Source organism: Pan troglodytes, chromosome 1 (assembly GCF_028858775.2).
Source record: "Pan troglodytes isolate AG18354 chromosome 1, NHGRI_mPanTro3-v2.0_pri, whole genome shotgun sequence".
Lineage (NCBI taxonomy): Eukaryota > Metazoa > Chordata > Mammalia > Primates > Hominidae > Pan > Pan troglodytes.
Window position 1 is genome coordinate 18,222,740 of NC_072398.2, and position 18,689 is coordinate 18,241,428.

The 18,689-nt window shown below is 38.0% G+C and overlaps 1 protein-coding gene across 13 annotated transcripts in view; it reads left to right on the forward strand.

Annotated features, from left to right (window-relative positions):
* Nucleotides 1–18,689, forward strand: part of TTC13 (tetratricopeptide repeat domain 13) — a 72,744-nt gene that overhangs the window by 13,353 nt on the left and 40,702 nt on the right. For all 13 annotated transcript variants that reach the window (XM_009441650.5, XM_016940757.4, XM_016940774.3 and 10 more), the window contains exons 2-4: nt 4,302–4,396; nt 7,321–7,396; nt 11,205–11,275. In XM_009441650.5, coding sequence (XP_009439925.2) covers nt 4,302–4,396; nt 7,321–7,396; nt 11,205–11,275 — 242 coding nt within the window. The remainder of the gene's footprint in view (nt 1–4,301; nt 4,397–7,320; nt 7,397–11,204; nt 11,276–18,689) is intronic.

Here is an 18,689-nt window from a genome sequence, read left to right on the forward strand (position 1 = left end):
CATATGGTAGTTCAATTTTTAGTTTTTTGAGGAACCTCTGAACTGTTCTCTATCGTGGTTCTGCTAATTTACATTCCCACTGCAGTGTACAAGTGTTCCCCTTTCTCCATATCCTCACCAGCATTTGTTATTATCTGTCTTTTGCATATACACCATTTTAACTGGGGTGAGATGATATCTCATTGTAGTTTTGATTTGCACTTTTTGATGATCAATGATGTTGACCACCTTTTCATATGCCTGTTGGCCTTTTGTATGTCTTAAGAAATGTCTATTCAAATCTTTCCCCATTTTTTGGTTGGATTATTAGATTTTTTCCAATACAGTTGTTTGTGCTCCTTATATATTCTGGTTACTAATCGCTTGTCAGAGGGGTAGTTTGCAAATATTTTATCTGATTCTGTGGGTTGTCTCTTCACTTTGTTGCTTGTATCTTTTGCTGTGGGGAAGCTTTTCAACTTGACATGATCCCATTTGTCCTTGTTTGCTTTGGTTGCCTGTGTTTGTGGGTGTTACTCAAGAGATCTTTGCCCAGATGAATATCATGGAGAGCTTCCCCAATGTTTTCTTGTAGTAGTTTCATAGTTTGAGTTCTTGGATTTAAGTCTTTAATCCATTTAGATTTCATTTTGTATATGGTGAGGGATAGGAGTCTAGTTTCATTCTTTTGCATATGGATATTCAGTTTTCCCAGCACCATTTATTGAAAAGACTGCCTTCCCCAGTGTGTATTCTTGGCACCTTTGTCAAAAATGAGTTCACTGTAGGCGTGTAGATTTGTTTCTGGGTTCTCTATTTTGTTCCATTAGTCTGTGTGTCTGTTTTTATGCCAGTACCATGCTGTTTTGGTTACTATAGCTGGATTTAAATAATCTTAAAGATTTCCTTTAAAAGCAAGTATAGAAACAGATCCTAATGTCTATAATGTATTATAAAGGTGGCATTCAAATTGATAATTTAACAAGTGGTGCTGGGACAACTGGCTAACCATTTGGAAAATAGATAATTAGGAATTTTTTTCAATATCTTTTGCAAGGATAGGTTTAGATGACTTAAAAATGAGCAAAGGATATAAGTGATTTACAAAAGTGGAGATACAAATGGCCAATAAACCAAAAGTTTAACTTTATTAGTGGTATGTTCAGATTGGGAAAGATTAAAAAGAATGTCAGTACTCTGGAGGGAAATGGACCTTCTCAAACTTCTAGTAGGAATGAAATTGTTATTATATGCTAGGAAGGAAATTGGGGCAATATATATGAAAAATATTAAACTTGTGCACACCCTTTGACTTGGCAATTTTATTTGTTGGAATCTATTGTAAGTGGGTACATTTTCAAAAATATAGGTCAAGAATACTTACTGAAATACTGTTCGTATTAAGAAAAAAGTAGGGACATCCTAAGTATCCAGTGATAAAAGTATGGTTAAGTGCAGCCTTTTAAAATTATGTAGGTGTATATTTATTGAAACTGAAATGGATTCCACAAAGGAGAGGGATTGTTAGAATAAGGCCAGGTATACACATTGCTTAGCACAGTGCCTGACATATAGTAAGTTCTCAAATCTTAGCTTAGAAAAGGCAGGAGAAGCAGGTTATAAATGTGTATGTTTCCAAAATATCTTTCATTGAGTCATTATTCTTCAACCATCTGCCAGGAACCATTACTATCTTCATTTTTGTGGGACTAAAGCCTTTCATTGGGGTTCAGATCAGACTTTCTGCAGTCTGACTCCTCACCTTCCAAACTCATACTTTTTCTTTTCCAACACAAACTCCCTGCTCTAGCCAGGGAGTAGGAGTCTCCTCGCTGCCCTTTGCATTTCCTTGCCTTTGTACCTTTGCGTGTACCACTCATCATCCTATCTGGAATACCCCTTCCCTTTCTCCACCCCAGTCTAAATCCATCCATTCTTTCTTTATTTATTTATTTATTTATTTATTTATTTATTTATTTATTTTGAGACAGGGTCTTACTCTGTCATCCAGACTGGAGTGCAGTGGTATGATCATGGTTCACTGCAGCTTCCACCTCCTGGACTCAGGTGATCTTCCCACCTTAGCCTCTGGGTAGCTGGGACTACAGGCATGTACTACCACACCCAGCTAATTTTTTCTTTTGTAGAGATGGTGTTTTGCCACGATGCCCAGGTGGGTCTCAAACTCTCAAACTCCTGGGCTCAAGGGATTGGCCTGCCTCAGCCTCCCAAAGTCCTGGGATTGCAGGCGAGTCACTGCACCCAGCCTCCATCCATTCTTTTAAACCCTGCTTATGCCTTGTGAAATTTAACATTGCAGCTTCAGTAATTGTTCACCACCCCAGGGCTTCTTCGCCATATCATGTCTTGTTTCTTATTGTTAAGATATACAACACGTGAGAATTTAGCTAAATTATATGTTCTTTGAGGACACAGACTGATTTTGATATTATAATTTATTCTCTCCCTCAGATGGTTCCTTGAACATAATTTAATGCTCTTTAATGACTGCTGAATTAGAACATATCTTTTTTTGCAATAATCTATCAAGGTGAGATGTTTTAATATAAAATTAACCATTTTAGAGCAAACAGTTCAGTGGCATTCACCATGTGCAACCACCCCAAGTTGTTTTCAACACTCCAAAATAAAACCCCTTACTCATTAAGCAGTTTCTCCCTAGTCCCTCCTTCCCCTATCCCCGGCAATCACCAATCTGCATTTTGTCTCTATGGATTCACCTATTCTGGACATTTCATATAGATGGAGTCATATGATAAGTGACCCTTTGTGTCTGGCTTCTTCCATTTAGCATAATGTTTTGGAAGTTCTTCCACGTTGCAGTGTGTATCAGTAGTTCATTTTTTTATGGTCGAATAGTATTCTACTCTGTATACACCAAAATTTGTTTATTCATTCATCTGTTGATGGACACTTGGACCATTTCTCCCTTTTGGCTACTGTGATTAGGGCTACTATGAACATGTATATACAATACTTGTTTGAGTCCCTTTTCAATTTTGGGGGTATATACCTAGGAGAAGAATTGCTGCATCATATGGAAATTCTGATTCGCTTTTTAAGGAACTATTTTCCATAACTGGTGTACCATTTTACATTCCCACCAGCAATGCACAAGGGTTCCAATTTTTCTACATTCTTGCTACTGCTTGTTATTTTCTGCTTTTTGGTTATAGCCATCCTAGTGTGTGTGTGTGAAGAGGTACCTTATTGTGGTTTGATTTACATTTCCCTAAGTAGTAATTAGTAATGATGTTGAGCAACTTTTCATGTGCTCAATGCCTATACAGGTCCTTTGCCTGTTTTTAAAATTGTGTTGTCTTAGTTGGGTTGTAAGAGCTATTTATATATTTTGCATACTGGACTCATAGTGTGTATCATTTTTTTTTTTTTTGAGTCAGAGTTTTGCTCTTGTTGCCCAGGCTGGAGTGCAATGGCGCAGTCTCGGCTCACTGCAACCTCTGCCTCCCGGGTTCAAGCGATTCTCCTGCCTCAGCCTCCCAAGTAGCTGGGATTACAGGCACCTGCCACCACGCCTGGCTAATTTTTGTATTTTAGTAGACACAGGGTTTTGCCATGTTGGCCAGGCTGGTCTCGAACTCATGACCTTAGGTGATCCGCCCGCCTTGACCTCCCAAAGTGCTGGGATTACAGGTGTGAGCCACCACGCCTGGCCTAGGGTGTATCTTTTAACATTTAAGTCTCACTGGTTTGGCTTATTCTCCTTTTGTGATTTTTTTTAATCTATGGTAAATGCTGCCCCATAGATTGTTCAACTGAAGGATCTCAACAACAATATTAGTTCCACATGTGTCCTGAGACAAGCATTGTACTAGTACTCTTTCTACCCTGTTGCCTTTAGATAAGTTACAACCTATTTAAACCTCATTTAACCATCCAGGAAGCTCACTGGCTTTGCTCATTTGAGAATGGTGGTGAGGACCATCACTAATGGTTGTGCAAGATACTTGCAAACTGTAAAACATTACCCAATTATAAAGGTAGGATACAGGTTGCTACTTCTATTTTTTGTTTTCTAGAGGCAGGGTCTCACTGTTTGAGACCCAGCCTGGTTGGTTTGCTGTTGCCCAGGCTGGTCTTGAACTCCTTGCCTCAAGCGAGCCTCCTGAGTTGCTGGGATTACAGGTGTGAGGCACTGTGCCCAGCTGGTTGCCACTTTTAGTGTTATTCACACCTGTTCTTATTTTGGTTCTGTGGAGTCTAAAAATTCTAATTCATAGTTAAGCACCTAAGAGCATAAATTAAGGTGTAGAGAATAACAAACAATGCTTGCCTTTCAGAGTCATCCTTTTTGAACTTCCATGACTCAGACTGCGAACCCAAGGGATCATCACCCTGTGACTCCTTGCTTTCCCTCAACACTGAGAAGATTCTGGTATGCATCTTCTCTCTGTGTTCTGTTTTTGTAACCTGAAGCCCAGTGATACTAGTTCCAAAAAGTGGAAGTCGCCTCTGTCAACTAGAAGTTGGGCCTCGTTGAGTCTACATGCATAGGATAAAGATAGGTCATCTGGTATTTTGCCACATTGAATTATGACTTATGAATTGGATGGTTGATTATTCTGGACATAGAACTTTTAATTTGCAAGTGTCAAGAAATAAAGGGACATTATAGTTAAACCTTATTTCTAGCAGCCTTGTGTATTTGGAGGTATAGTAGACTCTTATTTTTCCAACCTTTGCATATGTGGGTATCTTTTGTATCTATGTTTTCTATCAGTATCAACTAAACTATACCGTGGACCTCTCCATTTCAGGGGTGAATACTTGACAGTAGCTAATGTTTGCGTCTGCCTATCCATGTTAGTGCATCTCCTCCTCCAGCCTGGCTGCCTCAAGAGGGATGGGTCTTCTTTTTGTTCACACTTAACTCTATGAAGCTGATTGTTCTTTCCTTGTCCTAGTTTAATGTATTTTTTCTCCAGGCCTTTTCCTTCAACATCTGCATAGATACTCTTTGCATCTTCGGTTTAAAATGTCCTTTTAAGATACTCTTTTTTTTTTCTTCAAACAAAGCCTTGCCTTTTCATGTGAGAACTACTGAAGATGGATTGAAACTGCAAACTAGAGAATGATCGTCTGCTTTTACCTAACTCGCTGCATAGTAATCAACTTGATATATGGAAAACTCTCGAATTAGACTTGCCCAAAATCAGAAGGGGCTGTCTTGTAAAGCAGTGAGTTGGTCATCTCTGAAAGTGTTTAAGTAGAAGTTGGATAATCCCATCTTGTATAGGCAGTTAGATTCTTAGAGTTATGAAAGTCTTCTTACTGAGAGTAGTTAAAATATGTTCTACTAGTTGCATTTCCAGTTTAAGCTAGTGCTAGCTAGTGACCTATGGGAGAAAGCTCGTTAGTCTTGGCCTTTCCTCTTCCCAAGGTTGAAATATGGGACTTAGACTATTCATTTATTGATCCATTCTCCAGATATTTATTTGGCACCTATTACATGCCAGGCATTGCACTAGGTGATTATTAGGAATACAGCAATAAGCCAGATAGTGTTGGTCTCTGCATTATGTACCAGGCATTGTACTAGGTGAGTATTAGGAATATAGCAGCAAGCCAGATAGCGTTGGTCTCTGCACCATGACTTTTATAGTCATCAACCAAATCATTATGCAAATAAACATAAAAGTGTGATTGTACACATCATATGAAGGAATAGCAAAGGGTCAACATAAACTCCCTTTATTTAGGGGTATCAGGCAATACAGCTTTCAGGAACTGAAGTGTAAGCAGGGATGAGAAAGTTGGATTGAAATTAGTCTACTAGTGATGTTGAGCTGTGTGTTCAAACTTACTTGAGCATAGCTTCTCAACTCTGTCCAGAGGAGATACTATAGATGCAGTATTAGAAATAGGAAAGGGTCTTTTTCATCAAGAATTTGATTTGTTGTTTGGCTGGGCGCAGTGGCTCACGCCTGTAATCCCAGCACTTTGGGAGGCCAAGGCGGGTGGATCACCTGAGGTCAGGAGTTCAAGACCAGCCTGACCAACATGGAGAAACCCCGTCTCTACTAAAAAATACAAAATTAGCAGGGGTAGTGGCGCGTGCCTGTAATCCCAGCTACTTGGGAGGCTGAGGCAGGAGAATCGCTTGAACCCAGGCGGCGGAGGTTGTGGTGAGCCAAGATCGTGCCATTGCACTCAAGCCTGGGCAAAAAGAGAGAAACTTTGTCTCAAAAAAAAAAAAAAAGAATTTGATTTGTTTGTACTGTACTTCTCCTGCCCACTTTCTAGTGAATACAAACAACTTAAAATCAGATATATTCTTCAGTGTACTCTTGAGGTTGCTTAGTAAATGATTTCTTCTTTTTGTAGAATTTCATTTCTGTCCTCGTCCCTATATCTTTTTGCAGAAAGGCTTGGCAAATGGTAGACTCTCCTCAAATATGAAATAAAGCAATATTTACAGACTCTTTTTCTTGCCTCTAAGCAATTTACTTGCTTTTTTTCCCAGCTTCACTGAGGTGTAATTGACAAATAAAAATTATATATTTACAATGTACAATGTGATTTTATATACATATATGTTGTGAAATGGTTGCCACAATCAAGCCATCTAAGCAATTATTTATTTATTTTTGAGACAGAGTCTCACTGTTTTGCCCAGGCTGGGGGTACAGTGGCACAATCAGGGCTCCCTGCAGCCTCGACCTCCCGGGCTCAAGCCATCCTCCTGCCTCAGCCCCGACCAAGTAGCTGGGGCTATCAGTGTACATCACCATGTCCAGCTAATTTTTTTGAACTTTAGTAGAGATGAAGTCTCACTGTGTTGCCTAGGCTGATCTCGAAATTCCGGAGCTCAAGTGATCTTCCTCCCTTGGTCTCCCAAAGTGCTGGAATTAAAGGCGTGAGCCACCATGCCCCGTCTATCTAAGCAATTTATTAAGGAGAAAAATCTTTTGCGTCTGTGAACTTGTCTGTAAACATTTGACAAAGAGGAAGGGCGCATGTTCTGGTCACACCCAGCTGTATATCATCAGTAACACCCTTATGCATTGTTAAATCTGCCACATCTTGAAGCTTTACCAGGTTCCAGGTGTGGAAGCTCCCAGCTGCATAGCAAAACTAGAAGGAGCTGATAAGAGTTTCCCTCTCATCATCAAGGTTCTACTGAAAGCCATAAAGTGTAAAACATTCCCACAATAGTGGCATTTTCTTGCTTCCACTTAAATCAAATGTAGCCTTAATTTTAATTTTTTAAAATACAGATTTTAATACAAATTTTCTTTCATTTGTGATAGCTAAAATATATGGTTGTTTTTTTTTTTTTTTTTTTTTTTTTTCCCCCAGAGCCAGGCCAAGTCTATTGCAGAACAGAAGAGATTCCCGTTTGCCACTGATAATGACAGCACAAATGAAGAGTTAGGTAAGACTTGAATCTGGTAATATTCCTGTAATATTTGCCTCAAAGTTTTGGTTAGATGCATAGCAGGAAGACAGGATGGTAAGGAGTAGAGAGACTGGCTTTGCCAATTTGAGCTGTTTGATCTTGCATGGAGCATTCAGCCCTTGTGACATTCCATTTATTATATGTCAAGAGAAAAAAAAAAAGGTTTGGATGGAATAATCTTTTCCAGCTCTCCATTTCTATGGAAATTAATAATTATGGTAATGAGCTCTTATGAGCTGTTTCGATTCAGTAAAAGGTTATTTGTGTGCTGTCATCAGATGTGAGCAATGAAGAAGTGAAAGCAGACTACCTACTTTTCTGTATAGTGAAATAGCTATGTTTAAGTTATTTTAACTTAAAGTTATTTTACTCATGAGGCTAGTGAGTTATTTTTGGACCTAAGAATGTGGGTGTAGAAAAATTGAATTCATTCGTATCTGCACGAGTCACATAGTTTGGTGTGTTCATTGCATGTTTTAAAACAGGCTGGTTTTGTCAGTGTCAGATATGCACTGGGTGTGTTTCCCTCACTGTCTAGTGAGTTTACATTTGAAGAAGTGGAGACAAAATTGAATACAGGGCTGAGCAGTGCAACTGGGCAAACTATTGAAGCACATGTTTTCGCATGGGGCCCAGTCGCCAAAGCACCTGCAGGAATTCTTCTCTAATTTATGCATAATTATTTTATCCTTACCATGGTCATACACGTTTGATATTAAGACTAAGTGCTCCTTATATTGGCTTCTTTCCTGTTAGTGCAGGGTCTTGCTCTGTGGCCCAGGCTGGAGTGCAGTGGCACAATCATAGCTCACTACAGCCTTAAACTAGGCTCGAATGATCTTCCCTAGGACTCCTGAGTAGGTAGGATTACAGGTGCACACCACCGTGCCTGGCTAATTTTTTAAAATTTTTTTGTAGAGACCAGTACTCACCATGTTGCCCAGGCTGGTATCAAACTCTTGGGCTCTAGGAATCCTCCTGCCTTGGCCTCCCAGCGTGCTATTTTGAAAATGCTAATTACTTTATGGTGATATTCTTTGAAGAGGCTTTGAGGACTGCCCTTTAAGGCATCAGATCTGGTCTTTTCTGAAGTCCTTGGATTCTACTTAGAGTAGTATTTATTTATTGAATAATGATTTCAGAGCCTGATATGTGCCAGGTCTGTTTTGTTCTCCAAGAATAATCCTAGTAGACCCTGGGGTAGTGTAGGCCCTGAGCTGGCCTATGATCTTTTGTATCCAGTATTTTTTCTTGAAAAAATGACATCTGTGAACATATACATTGCTCGGAGATGTGGGGTTGCTGGTGAGTAGAGATTTCTGAGAGAAGTCCAGTTATACCAGCTTTTCCTTTATGTCTTTAGACTCCTACAAAAAAATTTAGATCCTAATATTTGTATTTGCACAAGATTTGGGTTATGATTATTCTTTTATGAATGGATACTTCTGCGTTTTTTTTCACAAAATGTTGAGCTTTAGGTGGAGGGATTTGAAAACTGCATTTGATTTTAAGTGGAATTCAATCACTTAGATGTGGACAGCCATCTAAATATGTTCCTAAAGTACAAAATTTATCTCTAAAAATCATATTTGTTTTTATGGCTCATTGATTGATTTGTTCATTCAACAGATATTTACTGATTATGGGATAATAAATAGGAAATAAATATTTAGATTTGAAAGGAAACTTTAAGAAAGTTTTCTACAGGCTTATTAAGCAAGACCCAGACAGTTATGAGAAGTGACTGAGGTCCCCATGATCACACGGCTGGTGAGTGGCAGAGCCAGAATCCGAGCTCACATCTTGGCTTTCTGATCAAATCGTCATCTTCCTGCATTCAAAAAAGTACAAGTTTATGTTTTTATCCATGTTCATCTGACCATTAAGGAATTTCAGCCCCTTGGCCATCCCTCCAGTGCACAGTGGTTTGGGAACTGACTTGAATTTTCTCAGCGTACTGGGCTGCCTGGGAGGTTAGGCTCTGGAGCCAGGCAGCTTGCTGCCTTCCTCTCACTCACTGCTTATGGTCCTTGGACAGCTAGTTTAACCACTTTCTACTTTATTTCCTTGTCTGCAAAATGGGGTTAATAATTGTACCTACCTCATTGCAGTGGAGGAGCAAATGAGTTAATACTGGTAAAGGATATTACTGTGCCTGGCACATATTAAGAATGCAATGCCTGTAGCCACTGTGATTCTTGCTGCTGTTTTTACTACTAATATTACTGCCTCCACCACCCCCACCAAAACTAAAGGTATCCTCTCGTTACCTGGAGGTTAGCTAACTGAACGGTATCTATTGTCAGCATTCTGAGCATGAATTTGGGCTTAATTTATCTTTCCAAAGAAAGTAGGGCAAAAGGGCTCTCTTTTTATTTTGAAGAATGCCCCCAGAAGTGCTTATATTATTATGGTGTTCAATTTGAACTTTATTTTATTGATTTATGAATGTATTTTAAACTCTTCCTGCATTTCGTTTCTGTTTCTGCTTTAATTTTTTACTCCTTTTTTTTTTTTTTTTTTTGAGATGGAGTCTCTCTCTGTCACCCAGGCTGGAGTGCAGTGGCGCCATCTCGGCTCACTGCAAGCTCCGCCTCCTGGGTTCATGCCATTCTCTTGCCTCAGCCTCCTGAGTAGCTGGGACTACAGGCACCCGCCACCACGCCCAGCTAATTTTTTTTTTTTTTTTTTGTATATTTAGTAGAGACGGGGTTTCACCGTGTTAGCCAGGATGGTCTCGATCTCCTGACCTTGTGATCTGCCTGCCTCAGCCTCCCAAAGTGCTGGGATTACAGGTGTAAGCCACCACGCCCGGCCTATTTTTACTGCTTTTAACTGTCAGAAAATATAAGCTCTTAATGACAGTAAAAGTTTTCGTTGCCTATCTTCTTGAACACCTGTTAGGTCCTAAAGGATATTGCAGTAAAGCTTTACAGAAAAGCTTTTTTGCAAATAAATGTTATCAAAATAGTGATGTTGAGTGAGGAATAAAATGTTTTTCAGGGATTTTGGCGGGGCTAAGGGTCAAGCAGTCAGGGCAAATTTTATAGATGGTAATGTAATCTAGCATTGGTTTTTGGATGGGTGGGAGAATTTAGTCAGAATATTGCTGTGTTTTCAGAGATTGTCCTGGCTCTAATTTCAAAATACCACTTTCCTAAACAATGTGATACAAAGTGGTTCATCTTTAGTGTATATTTTGAGTAGTGTTTTGACTATATTTTGAATGGAAGAAGTAGGAAAAAGACTGTCATTGCGTTATAGTGGTTTGTATTATCCACAGTTAAGCATTATGTTAATACATTTGAGTCCCTGTTTTTGTTCTTATTAGGTAATTGGCAGTAAATTCGGCACTCTCAGGAATTGAGATTTGTGATGCTATTTGGATATTTCTCATAACATTCACAGTAAAAATCACATTGCCATGTTATGTGGACATTATTTAGGCTTATTACTAGCTTTTGTGATAGCTAGGAGACATCACAAAGGTTATTTGGGATTTGAAAATGAATAATGGCCTTAGAAAAAGATCAGTATCTCTTGTAGGCAGATATTTTATAGATGACTTTAACAATTTAAATCTAGATGGAACTGGAAGGCTGATTAGCAAGTGTGGAGTGGTGAAAGTAGAAGAATTCAATGACACCTTATTAACTTCTAGGTTTTCTTTAACTGCTTCCAGTGCTTGGAGCTACCTTTGGAGATTTACCAAAGCATTTAGTTATTGATTCTAGTTAGAACTACTTTATTCTTTCCTTTAATATTTTTGTATTTTGTTTCATAGCTATTGCTTATGTCTTGATTGGCAGTGGTCTGTATGATGAAGCAATACGGCATTTTTCAACAATGCTTCAGGTAAATTTTCTTCTTATTTATGTAATTTTGAGTTTATGGTCATGACAAAAATATGGACTAATGAACAGCTGAAGTGCTGTAATACGACATGTTTTTAAATTATACAAGAAAGTGAAAGAAATTGGTATGGACTGAGCACTTTCTTGCTGCCAGGCCTTGTGACATGCTTTCATTTAATCTTTTAAATGAAAGATTTTAAAGAAAACTTCATTTTAAATGAGAAAAGGGAATCTAATCAGGTCAAGCAATTTACTCATAGTCTCCCGACCATCAAATTGCAGAGATGGGATTCAAATGCAAGCTTTAAAAAAACATTAGCTTCAGTTCACTTTCCTCTCTACCACAATATCTCCCATGAGATACAGACACTGGAAATTCTTGAAATTCCAACTTAATTTCACACAGGAGTTGATCTTCATGATTAACTTAATTTCTACTCATAGGTATGTTTCTCACCTTAAAGTATAATTATGAGACTCCTCAGTGAAGTATTGGGTCTTTACTGATTGGTGGCTGCACTAAAGTCTAGTTAAGATAAAGCATTTAAGCACTACATGTATAAGAGTTGCAAAGAAGGCTGGTAGCTGCCCAGCATCATTGGCCTTTTATCTTGTATCATTATTCAACTGTATGCACTGTTGGTGCCTAACCATTTATTGATTGTTGATGTGTCTTTCCAGTGAAGAAGACATGGATTTTAGAGCTAGAGATGCCTTAATTCTAATCCACTTTGCTTCTTGCTACCAAGTTATTTAAACTCCTGAGTTATGGAGATAATAATAACTACCTCCAAAAAAATTCTTTTTTGGTTTAAATGAAATGTCCTATTAAAGTACTTAGTACCCAGTGCCTGGCACATAGTAAGTGCTTAGTAAATTTTGGCTAGTCAAAGTACCATTCTGGTATATTCATCTGTGTTAACCGTAGCAAGTGCCAACAAATACCTTCCAGTCTAGCAGGCAGACTTAATTTAAATGATTCATTTTGAAATTTTAGCTCTGCTTTTGTTTTCTCTTTAAAAATAAGTTTAATTATACTGATAATATCTTCATTCTCAAACAATTGATGAGATATTTTTAGTTATTACTTTGAGGTCTTTGGATCCAAGGAGTGGTATGTTTGGGTGGTCATGTGGAACACTATTCTTCAGTAGAATTTAAAGTATAAAGGGTAGATTATAAATAGTTTAAAAAATCACCTTTCTGTTAAGTATTGGCAATGTTATAAAAGGTAAGCAAACACTTTTACACAGTTAACACCTGACCCTGGTTTGAAAGGGAGGTTTTGATACGTTTATAGGAGCAAATATCAGTTAATTTAAGGCAACCAGGCTGGAGTGTAGAATCCAGCAGAAAATAGGAATTTGCAGATGTATTATTTTATTCAACTTTTTGAAAATGTTATTTCCATTGTGGTTGAAGACAATATAATACTCTTAAAGAAAATATTTTAAATAATAAAAAATTTCCGAATTCTGCCACTTTAACATTGTTTAAATTTTTTATTTATGCCTTTTCAAAGTATGCATTTGTTTTATAATCTGAATATATGTACTGTTTTGTATTACTTTTTCACTTAATTCTATGCCGTAAATGTTTATCAGTATTTTTCTACAATCTTATTTTTAATGGCTCTATAATATGCCTTTGTTTTGTCCATTTATAGTTGTAAGACATTTCTCTTGCAATTGTGTTCAGAAAGTATATTAGCATTTTTCTTTTTGTGCAAAGAAGATAATGTATTGAAATGTGATATCGTATTTTCATCAATCTCTGATACAATGGGTTGCTTTCAGCTGGGAAATCTCTCTTTGAGAATGTGTGGATTATAAGGTTGGACTGCTTTGCTCGCAGTTCAGACTATTGATGGGGCAGGGATGAAGGCAGTGGAAAGTTCAGATGCAGAAGAATGAACTGGGTGGTCATTTATAACATATTTTTATTAGCACAAGAATGCCCTTGGCTTTCCTGCTGGTGCTTTCCTCAGTGATTTCTCTCTCCTTACCCTTTATCTCAGTGCTTCCCAGCTCTTTCCACATCATGGCAGATGTGGAAATAATATCTGCATGGCACATGGGTAAACAAGAATAATTTGGAGGCATCCAGATAAAGCTTTGTGAAAATCTGTCACATTTTCTTTGTATTATATGACTGATAAGGAATAGAAAATTCGAAGATTCTATACTCCAGCTAGAGAGCAAGAACCTGTCTCTGAAAAAAAGAAAGAAAATACGAAGATTCGATGTTAAATGCTAAAATTGTTTTCAAAAGCTCTAATAAGAAACTTGATCCTACTTTTCTGGACAAAACTTTTCTATATTAGAGTTTATGTTTGAAATTGATGCACGCAGTCTCTGTTTGAGTTTTCTGTTGATTTCATCAAATTCTCGATAGCCAGTGTCATCGAGACACTGTAAAAGTAGGTGATAGCAAATGTCCAAAGAATAGTTATTGCTTCTTCTCCAATTGACTGAAAATCCTTTTTTCATCACAAATCATAATTTGCATAAATTATTCTCTTTAAATTATGTATCACACACATGATTATTCTCTAAATCTAATTACTCTTTTCTTTTTTGTTTGTTTTTTTCTTTTGTTGCAAGTGTAGTGATAAAATTTCTTGCAGTATGAAATACATTTTTATCTCAATAATACTTTTTCATATCCAGTATTTCAGAATAGTGATGAAGCTTTTCTTCAAGCCTACACAGATGTTGCTCTACTACTTTTCATTCTTCACGTTGCACCTGAGCTAAATATCACTTGAGAACCATTTTTCTCTGTATATGCTAATAAGTTTTTACCTGTTCCTTGCAGGACCTTCTAGATATGCAAAAACGCAGTATTTTTAAGCCAGTAAATGTCCTTTGACAAATCTACAAAGTGGTAGCTATTCATGTACAGACTTTTTGGTTTTCTTGAGTTCATTAACTCTTGGCAATCTTTTTTTTTTTTTTTTTAGACAGCTCATGAGCTCCAGTATGAAGCAGCAGAGCATGGAATATGATTCTGTTTATAGAAGCAGGCAACAAATGGGGACTCAGGGGCTTGGATTTTATTAGAATCACTGTTTTGATAAGCTCATTTAATATGATTTTCAAATCTACATATAAAGGGTATTTTAACTCCAGAATGACTTTTTGATATAAAGCTCTTATACCTTTCCTGTTGTCTTGGTTTCACCATCAGGTTACAAACCTGGGAAATACTTCCATAATCCTCGGTGTTTCAAAGTGTTTATTGGAATGTTTATTCCCTGTGGTTTGATTTTCCTTTACAGAAGTATCAAGGTTTCTAACTGAGCACAATGACAGGGTTTAATAGATGTCGGTCTGCATTGGAAACTCTTGATTTTTAAAGCTTATAAGTTAGTGTTGCTTCTATGCCAATGCCCTGAAGTCATTTCCATGTGTGTCAATGCATCAGTAATAGTGTTCTTGAGTTGAAAAGTAGAACTTTTTCCTGATTTCTGTGCTGCTTTGGTCCTCATGCAGGGATGGGTTTAACATAAATGCTTCAACAATTTTATGAGATAATTTGGCCTTTGCTATTTATTATGTGACCTTGAGCTCATCTGATTTTGATCTGATTCCAGTGGAACTGAACTTGTAAAAGAATATTACTTCCTATTTTACATTAGCATACAAAATTGGAAACATTCCTCTGCATAGAATTTTAAATAACATCCTTTATGCAAATATGTGTGTTCGTCACTTAGGTGAAATCTAATCCTCATTACATTGCTTATCTACTGACTGTTTCGACTTGTTTGTTTTTAGATCCAGTGACTTTCCAGTTTTAATAAAAAAGCCAGCCTTGTAGTGGTAAATACAGTAAATACTGTAAAATTTAAAGTCACTATATAAGTAATGAAATGAGGATAATATATTAGATTCTTTTTTTTTTGAGAATTGAGACATCTAAGTAGACACAACACCATTTAGGCAACTGTTATACCATGATTTTGCAGTTGCATAAAGTAAAATTGGAAGATTGAAGTATTCATTTTCATTTCAGTCTTTTTAAGAGTATAGAAACTTTTTAAAGAAACTTTTTAAAAAGTTTCTGAAAACTTTATAAAGTATAAATATTATAAAAATATTTTGAAAAATTGCTCTTCAGAGCCTAATTTGTTTTTAGGAATAAATGTTGGTTTTTATTTGGAAAAACCCAATAATTTACTATGGCATTCCATAAAGAAAAGTTTTTGGCTTTTAGCTAATGATAGATAAAATAATAAATAAAGTTGTATCAACTTTTAAAAGTAATAAAATCTGTTATTTAAATTTAGGAAGGCTTAATACTAGACTGTAGATATAACAGCCACAATAATTATATGTCCTTCTTGACTGTTAGGAAAAAATTCTAAAAAGAAAGAATAAATTGGGCCGGGTGTGGTGGCTCAGGCCTGTAATCCCAGCACTTTGGGAGGCCAAGGCGGGCGGATCACGAGGTCAGGAGATTGAGACTATCCTGGCTAACATGGTGAAACCCCATCTCTACTAAAAATACAAAAACAAAATTAGCTGGGCATGGTGGCTGGCGCCTGTAGTCCCAGCTACTCAGGAGGCTGAGGCGGGAGAATGGCGTGAACCCTGGAGATGGAACTTGCAGTGAGCCAAGATCGCGCCACTGCAGTCCAGCCTGGGCGACAGCGAGACTTCGTCTCAAAAATAAAAAATAAAAAAAAAAAGGAAAGAAGAAATTGAATAGAGAAAACCTAAATACTTTACAGATAAGCACAGTAATCAATTCAGTGCTGTAGTAATGATGAGACCATGGGGTGACTAGAGGGGAGGCCCGTGCGAGGGCCTCTGTGTGGGGCACACATCCAATCCTGCAGTCAAGATGATGATGGCTACCTTTAGGAAGTTGTCAGTGTTCGGATATTTCAGCTGTTGCAAATTTTTGAATGGCTGTTTTTTTTTTTAATTTAAAATTTTTATCACTATAAAAATGTTCCAGCTGCAAGAGCTGGAGGGCCACCATATGTCATTCACTGTGGCACATCTGTCATAGAGCTTTGCCTTCCTGTTACCCTGGATCGGGCTCTTGTTTTCCATTGACTGCACCCCACTATTATTAGCCATGTTGTCCTGCTTGCTTCCCCTTTGGGAAGAACAGGCTTAGCAGAGCTGACTTTGATCTGATAGGCAAATCCTTGTTTTCTGTGTTGGTTTTTGCTTGCTATTCCTAGTATGTAGCAAGAATAGCATGGCTTTGCATGGTATTCCTAGCACATGGAACCTGAGATAGCTAACAGTAGGCCCTGAGTAAATAATTGTGGAATGAATGGCTGACATCCATACAGTGAACAGTGGGAATAAAGGAGAAGGAGCATATTTATTTTCCAGGGGCGTCTGGAAGGAATCCAAAGGTGGTGTTTGAACTGAGACTTAAGGGATCAAAGGAATTTCTTGGGGACCGAGGCAATGGGTGAGTGTTTCAGACAGAGGGGATAGCATTTGCAAATGCACTGCATTTGGGAAAGCATCTTGTATGTAGGGAATTATTAAATGATTCTGATTTCTAGGGTATGAAGTGAAGCTGGGTGTGGTGGCTCATGCCTGTAACCCCAGCACTTTGGGAGGTTGAAGCAGGAGGATTGCTTGAACCCAGGAGCTTGAGACCAGCCTGGGCAACAAAGTGAGACCCCCATCTCAACAAAAAAATTTTAAAATTAGCCTGGTGTGATCGTGCACTCCTATAGCCTCAGGTACTTGAAAGGCTGAGGTGGGAGTTTGAGCCCAGGAGTTTGAGGCTGTAGTGAGCTAGGCTTGCACCACTGTACTCTAGCATGGGTGACAGAGTGAGACCCTGTCTTTATGAAAAGAAAAAAAAAAAAGAGGAAGGAGATGAGGCTGAACAGTAAGCAGGAAAATGATTAATATTTTCTGCAGAGCCATTTAGATGTTACCTTTTTTTTTTTGGTATTGTGAGTTGCTACCCTTTAGTGGGTCCTGAAATTAATTGGCAAGTCAAGATTAGCACTTTTTTTTTTTTAAGTGAAATATGCTGGACTAGAAAATATCAGATTCCATTGTGTATAGGAAGTCCTAGGTGTAACCTACTGAAACTGTTTTCTGATACATGTGTGTATATATTGTGCACATGTGTATGTGTGTACTGGATTGTAATGTAAAATGTATTTCAGTGATTTGGAGTTTAAAAAGTTTGAATGTCAGTGTATTAGGTGTTGGGGAGTCACTGAATAATTTCAATTAGGGAAATGATATGATGAGACTTTAGTGTTAGAAAGATAACTCTTGGTGTATATCTGGAGAATAGATAGGAAGAAATGGGAACAGGTAAGGTGATCACAGTATCCTAGGTGAGAGAGGAAGGCTTAGAATAGGGCAGTGGCTGATGGAGTGGATGGGAGGATGCTGATCTGTTCAGGAGGTGAGATGGCCAGGATTTGGTGAGGGGTGTGTGACCTGGAGAGCAGGAGGATGCCAGAGCACCAGCCCCGGCCACGGGTGTGCGGGGATGCCAGTTGTATTTGTAGAATAACTGCTTATTTACATCTTTTTCTGATTCACCTCTTGGTCATCTGGAGTAAACTTTTTTCTGTTAGGAGAAAAGCAGCTTGGATAATATATTTTGAACCATAACAAATCTGAGCATAGGTTTGGTTCTTCCTGGAGATGTATGTTATCCTAAAGCAAGCTTGTCCAACCCATGGGCCAGATGCAGCCCAGGATGGCTTTGAATGTGGCTCAACACAGCTTTGTAAAGTTTCTTAAAACATTATGAGATTTTTTTTTTTTTTTAGCTCATTAGTTATCATTAGTGTTAAGGTATTTTATGTGTGGCCTAAGACAATTCTTCTCCCAATGTGGCCCAGGGAAGCCAAAAGATTGGACACCCCTGCTCTAGAGAATGAGCTCACTGGGCTTACCGCCTCCCACCCCAGCCTGGCCAGGGTTCAGTTCGACTGTTGACTGTTCTGTCTTCTGGCTTTTTTGCTACAGAAAAGCATGACGCCAGGCTTACTTTCAATGCCTCATTAGGTTCCCTTTTTTCCTGCTCCCCTTTCCCCCCTGACACCTGTATCCTTTCTCCATCTAAACCACTTACTCTGCCTTCCTTTAAGCCAGGAAGAATACTTAAATGTTTAAAGTGCTTATCTCTGGGGGGGCAGGCTTATAGGGCTCCTTTACTTTCTGCTTGGTGCTTTTCTTCATTTTCTAAAATTTTTACAGGGAAACATGTATTACTTAAAACATACTTTTTTCTGATTATAAATGAGCATGTCTGTTTTAAACAATTAACAGGAATATAACAATATATTAAGTACAGTGGGAATATATCTAGTAATCTCACTCCCCAGAGGAAATTCCTGGTAGCATTTTGGAGTTTCTTTCTGTGCACCTAATGGCTCACACAATCACGTATAAGTATGATTTATGAAA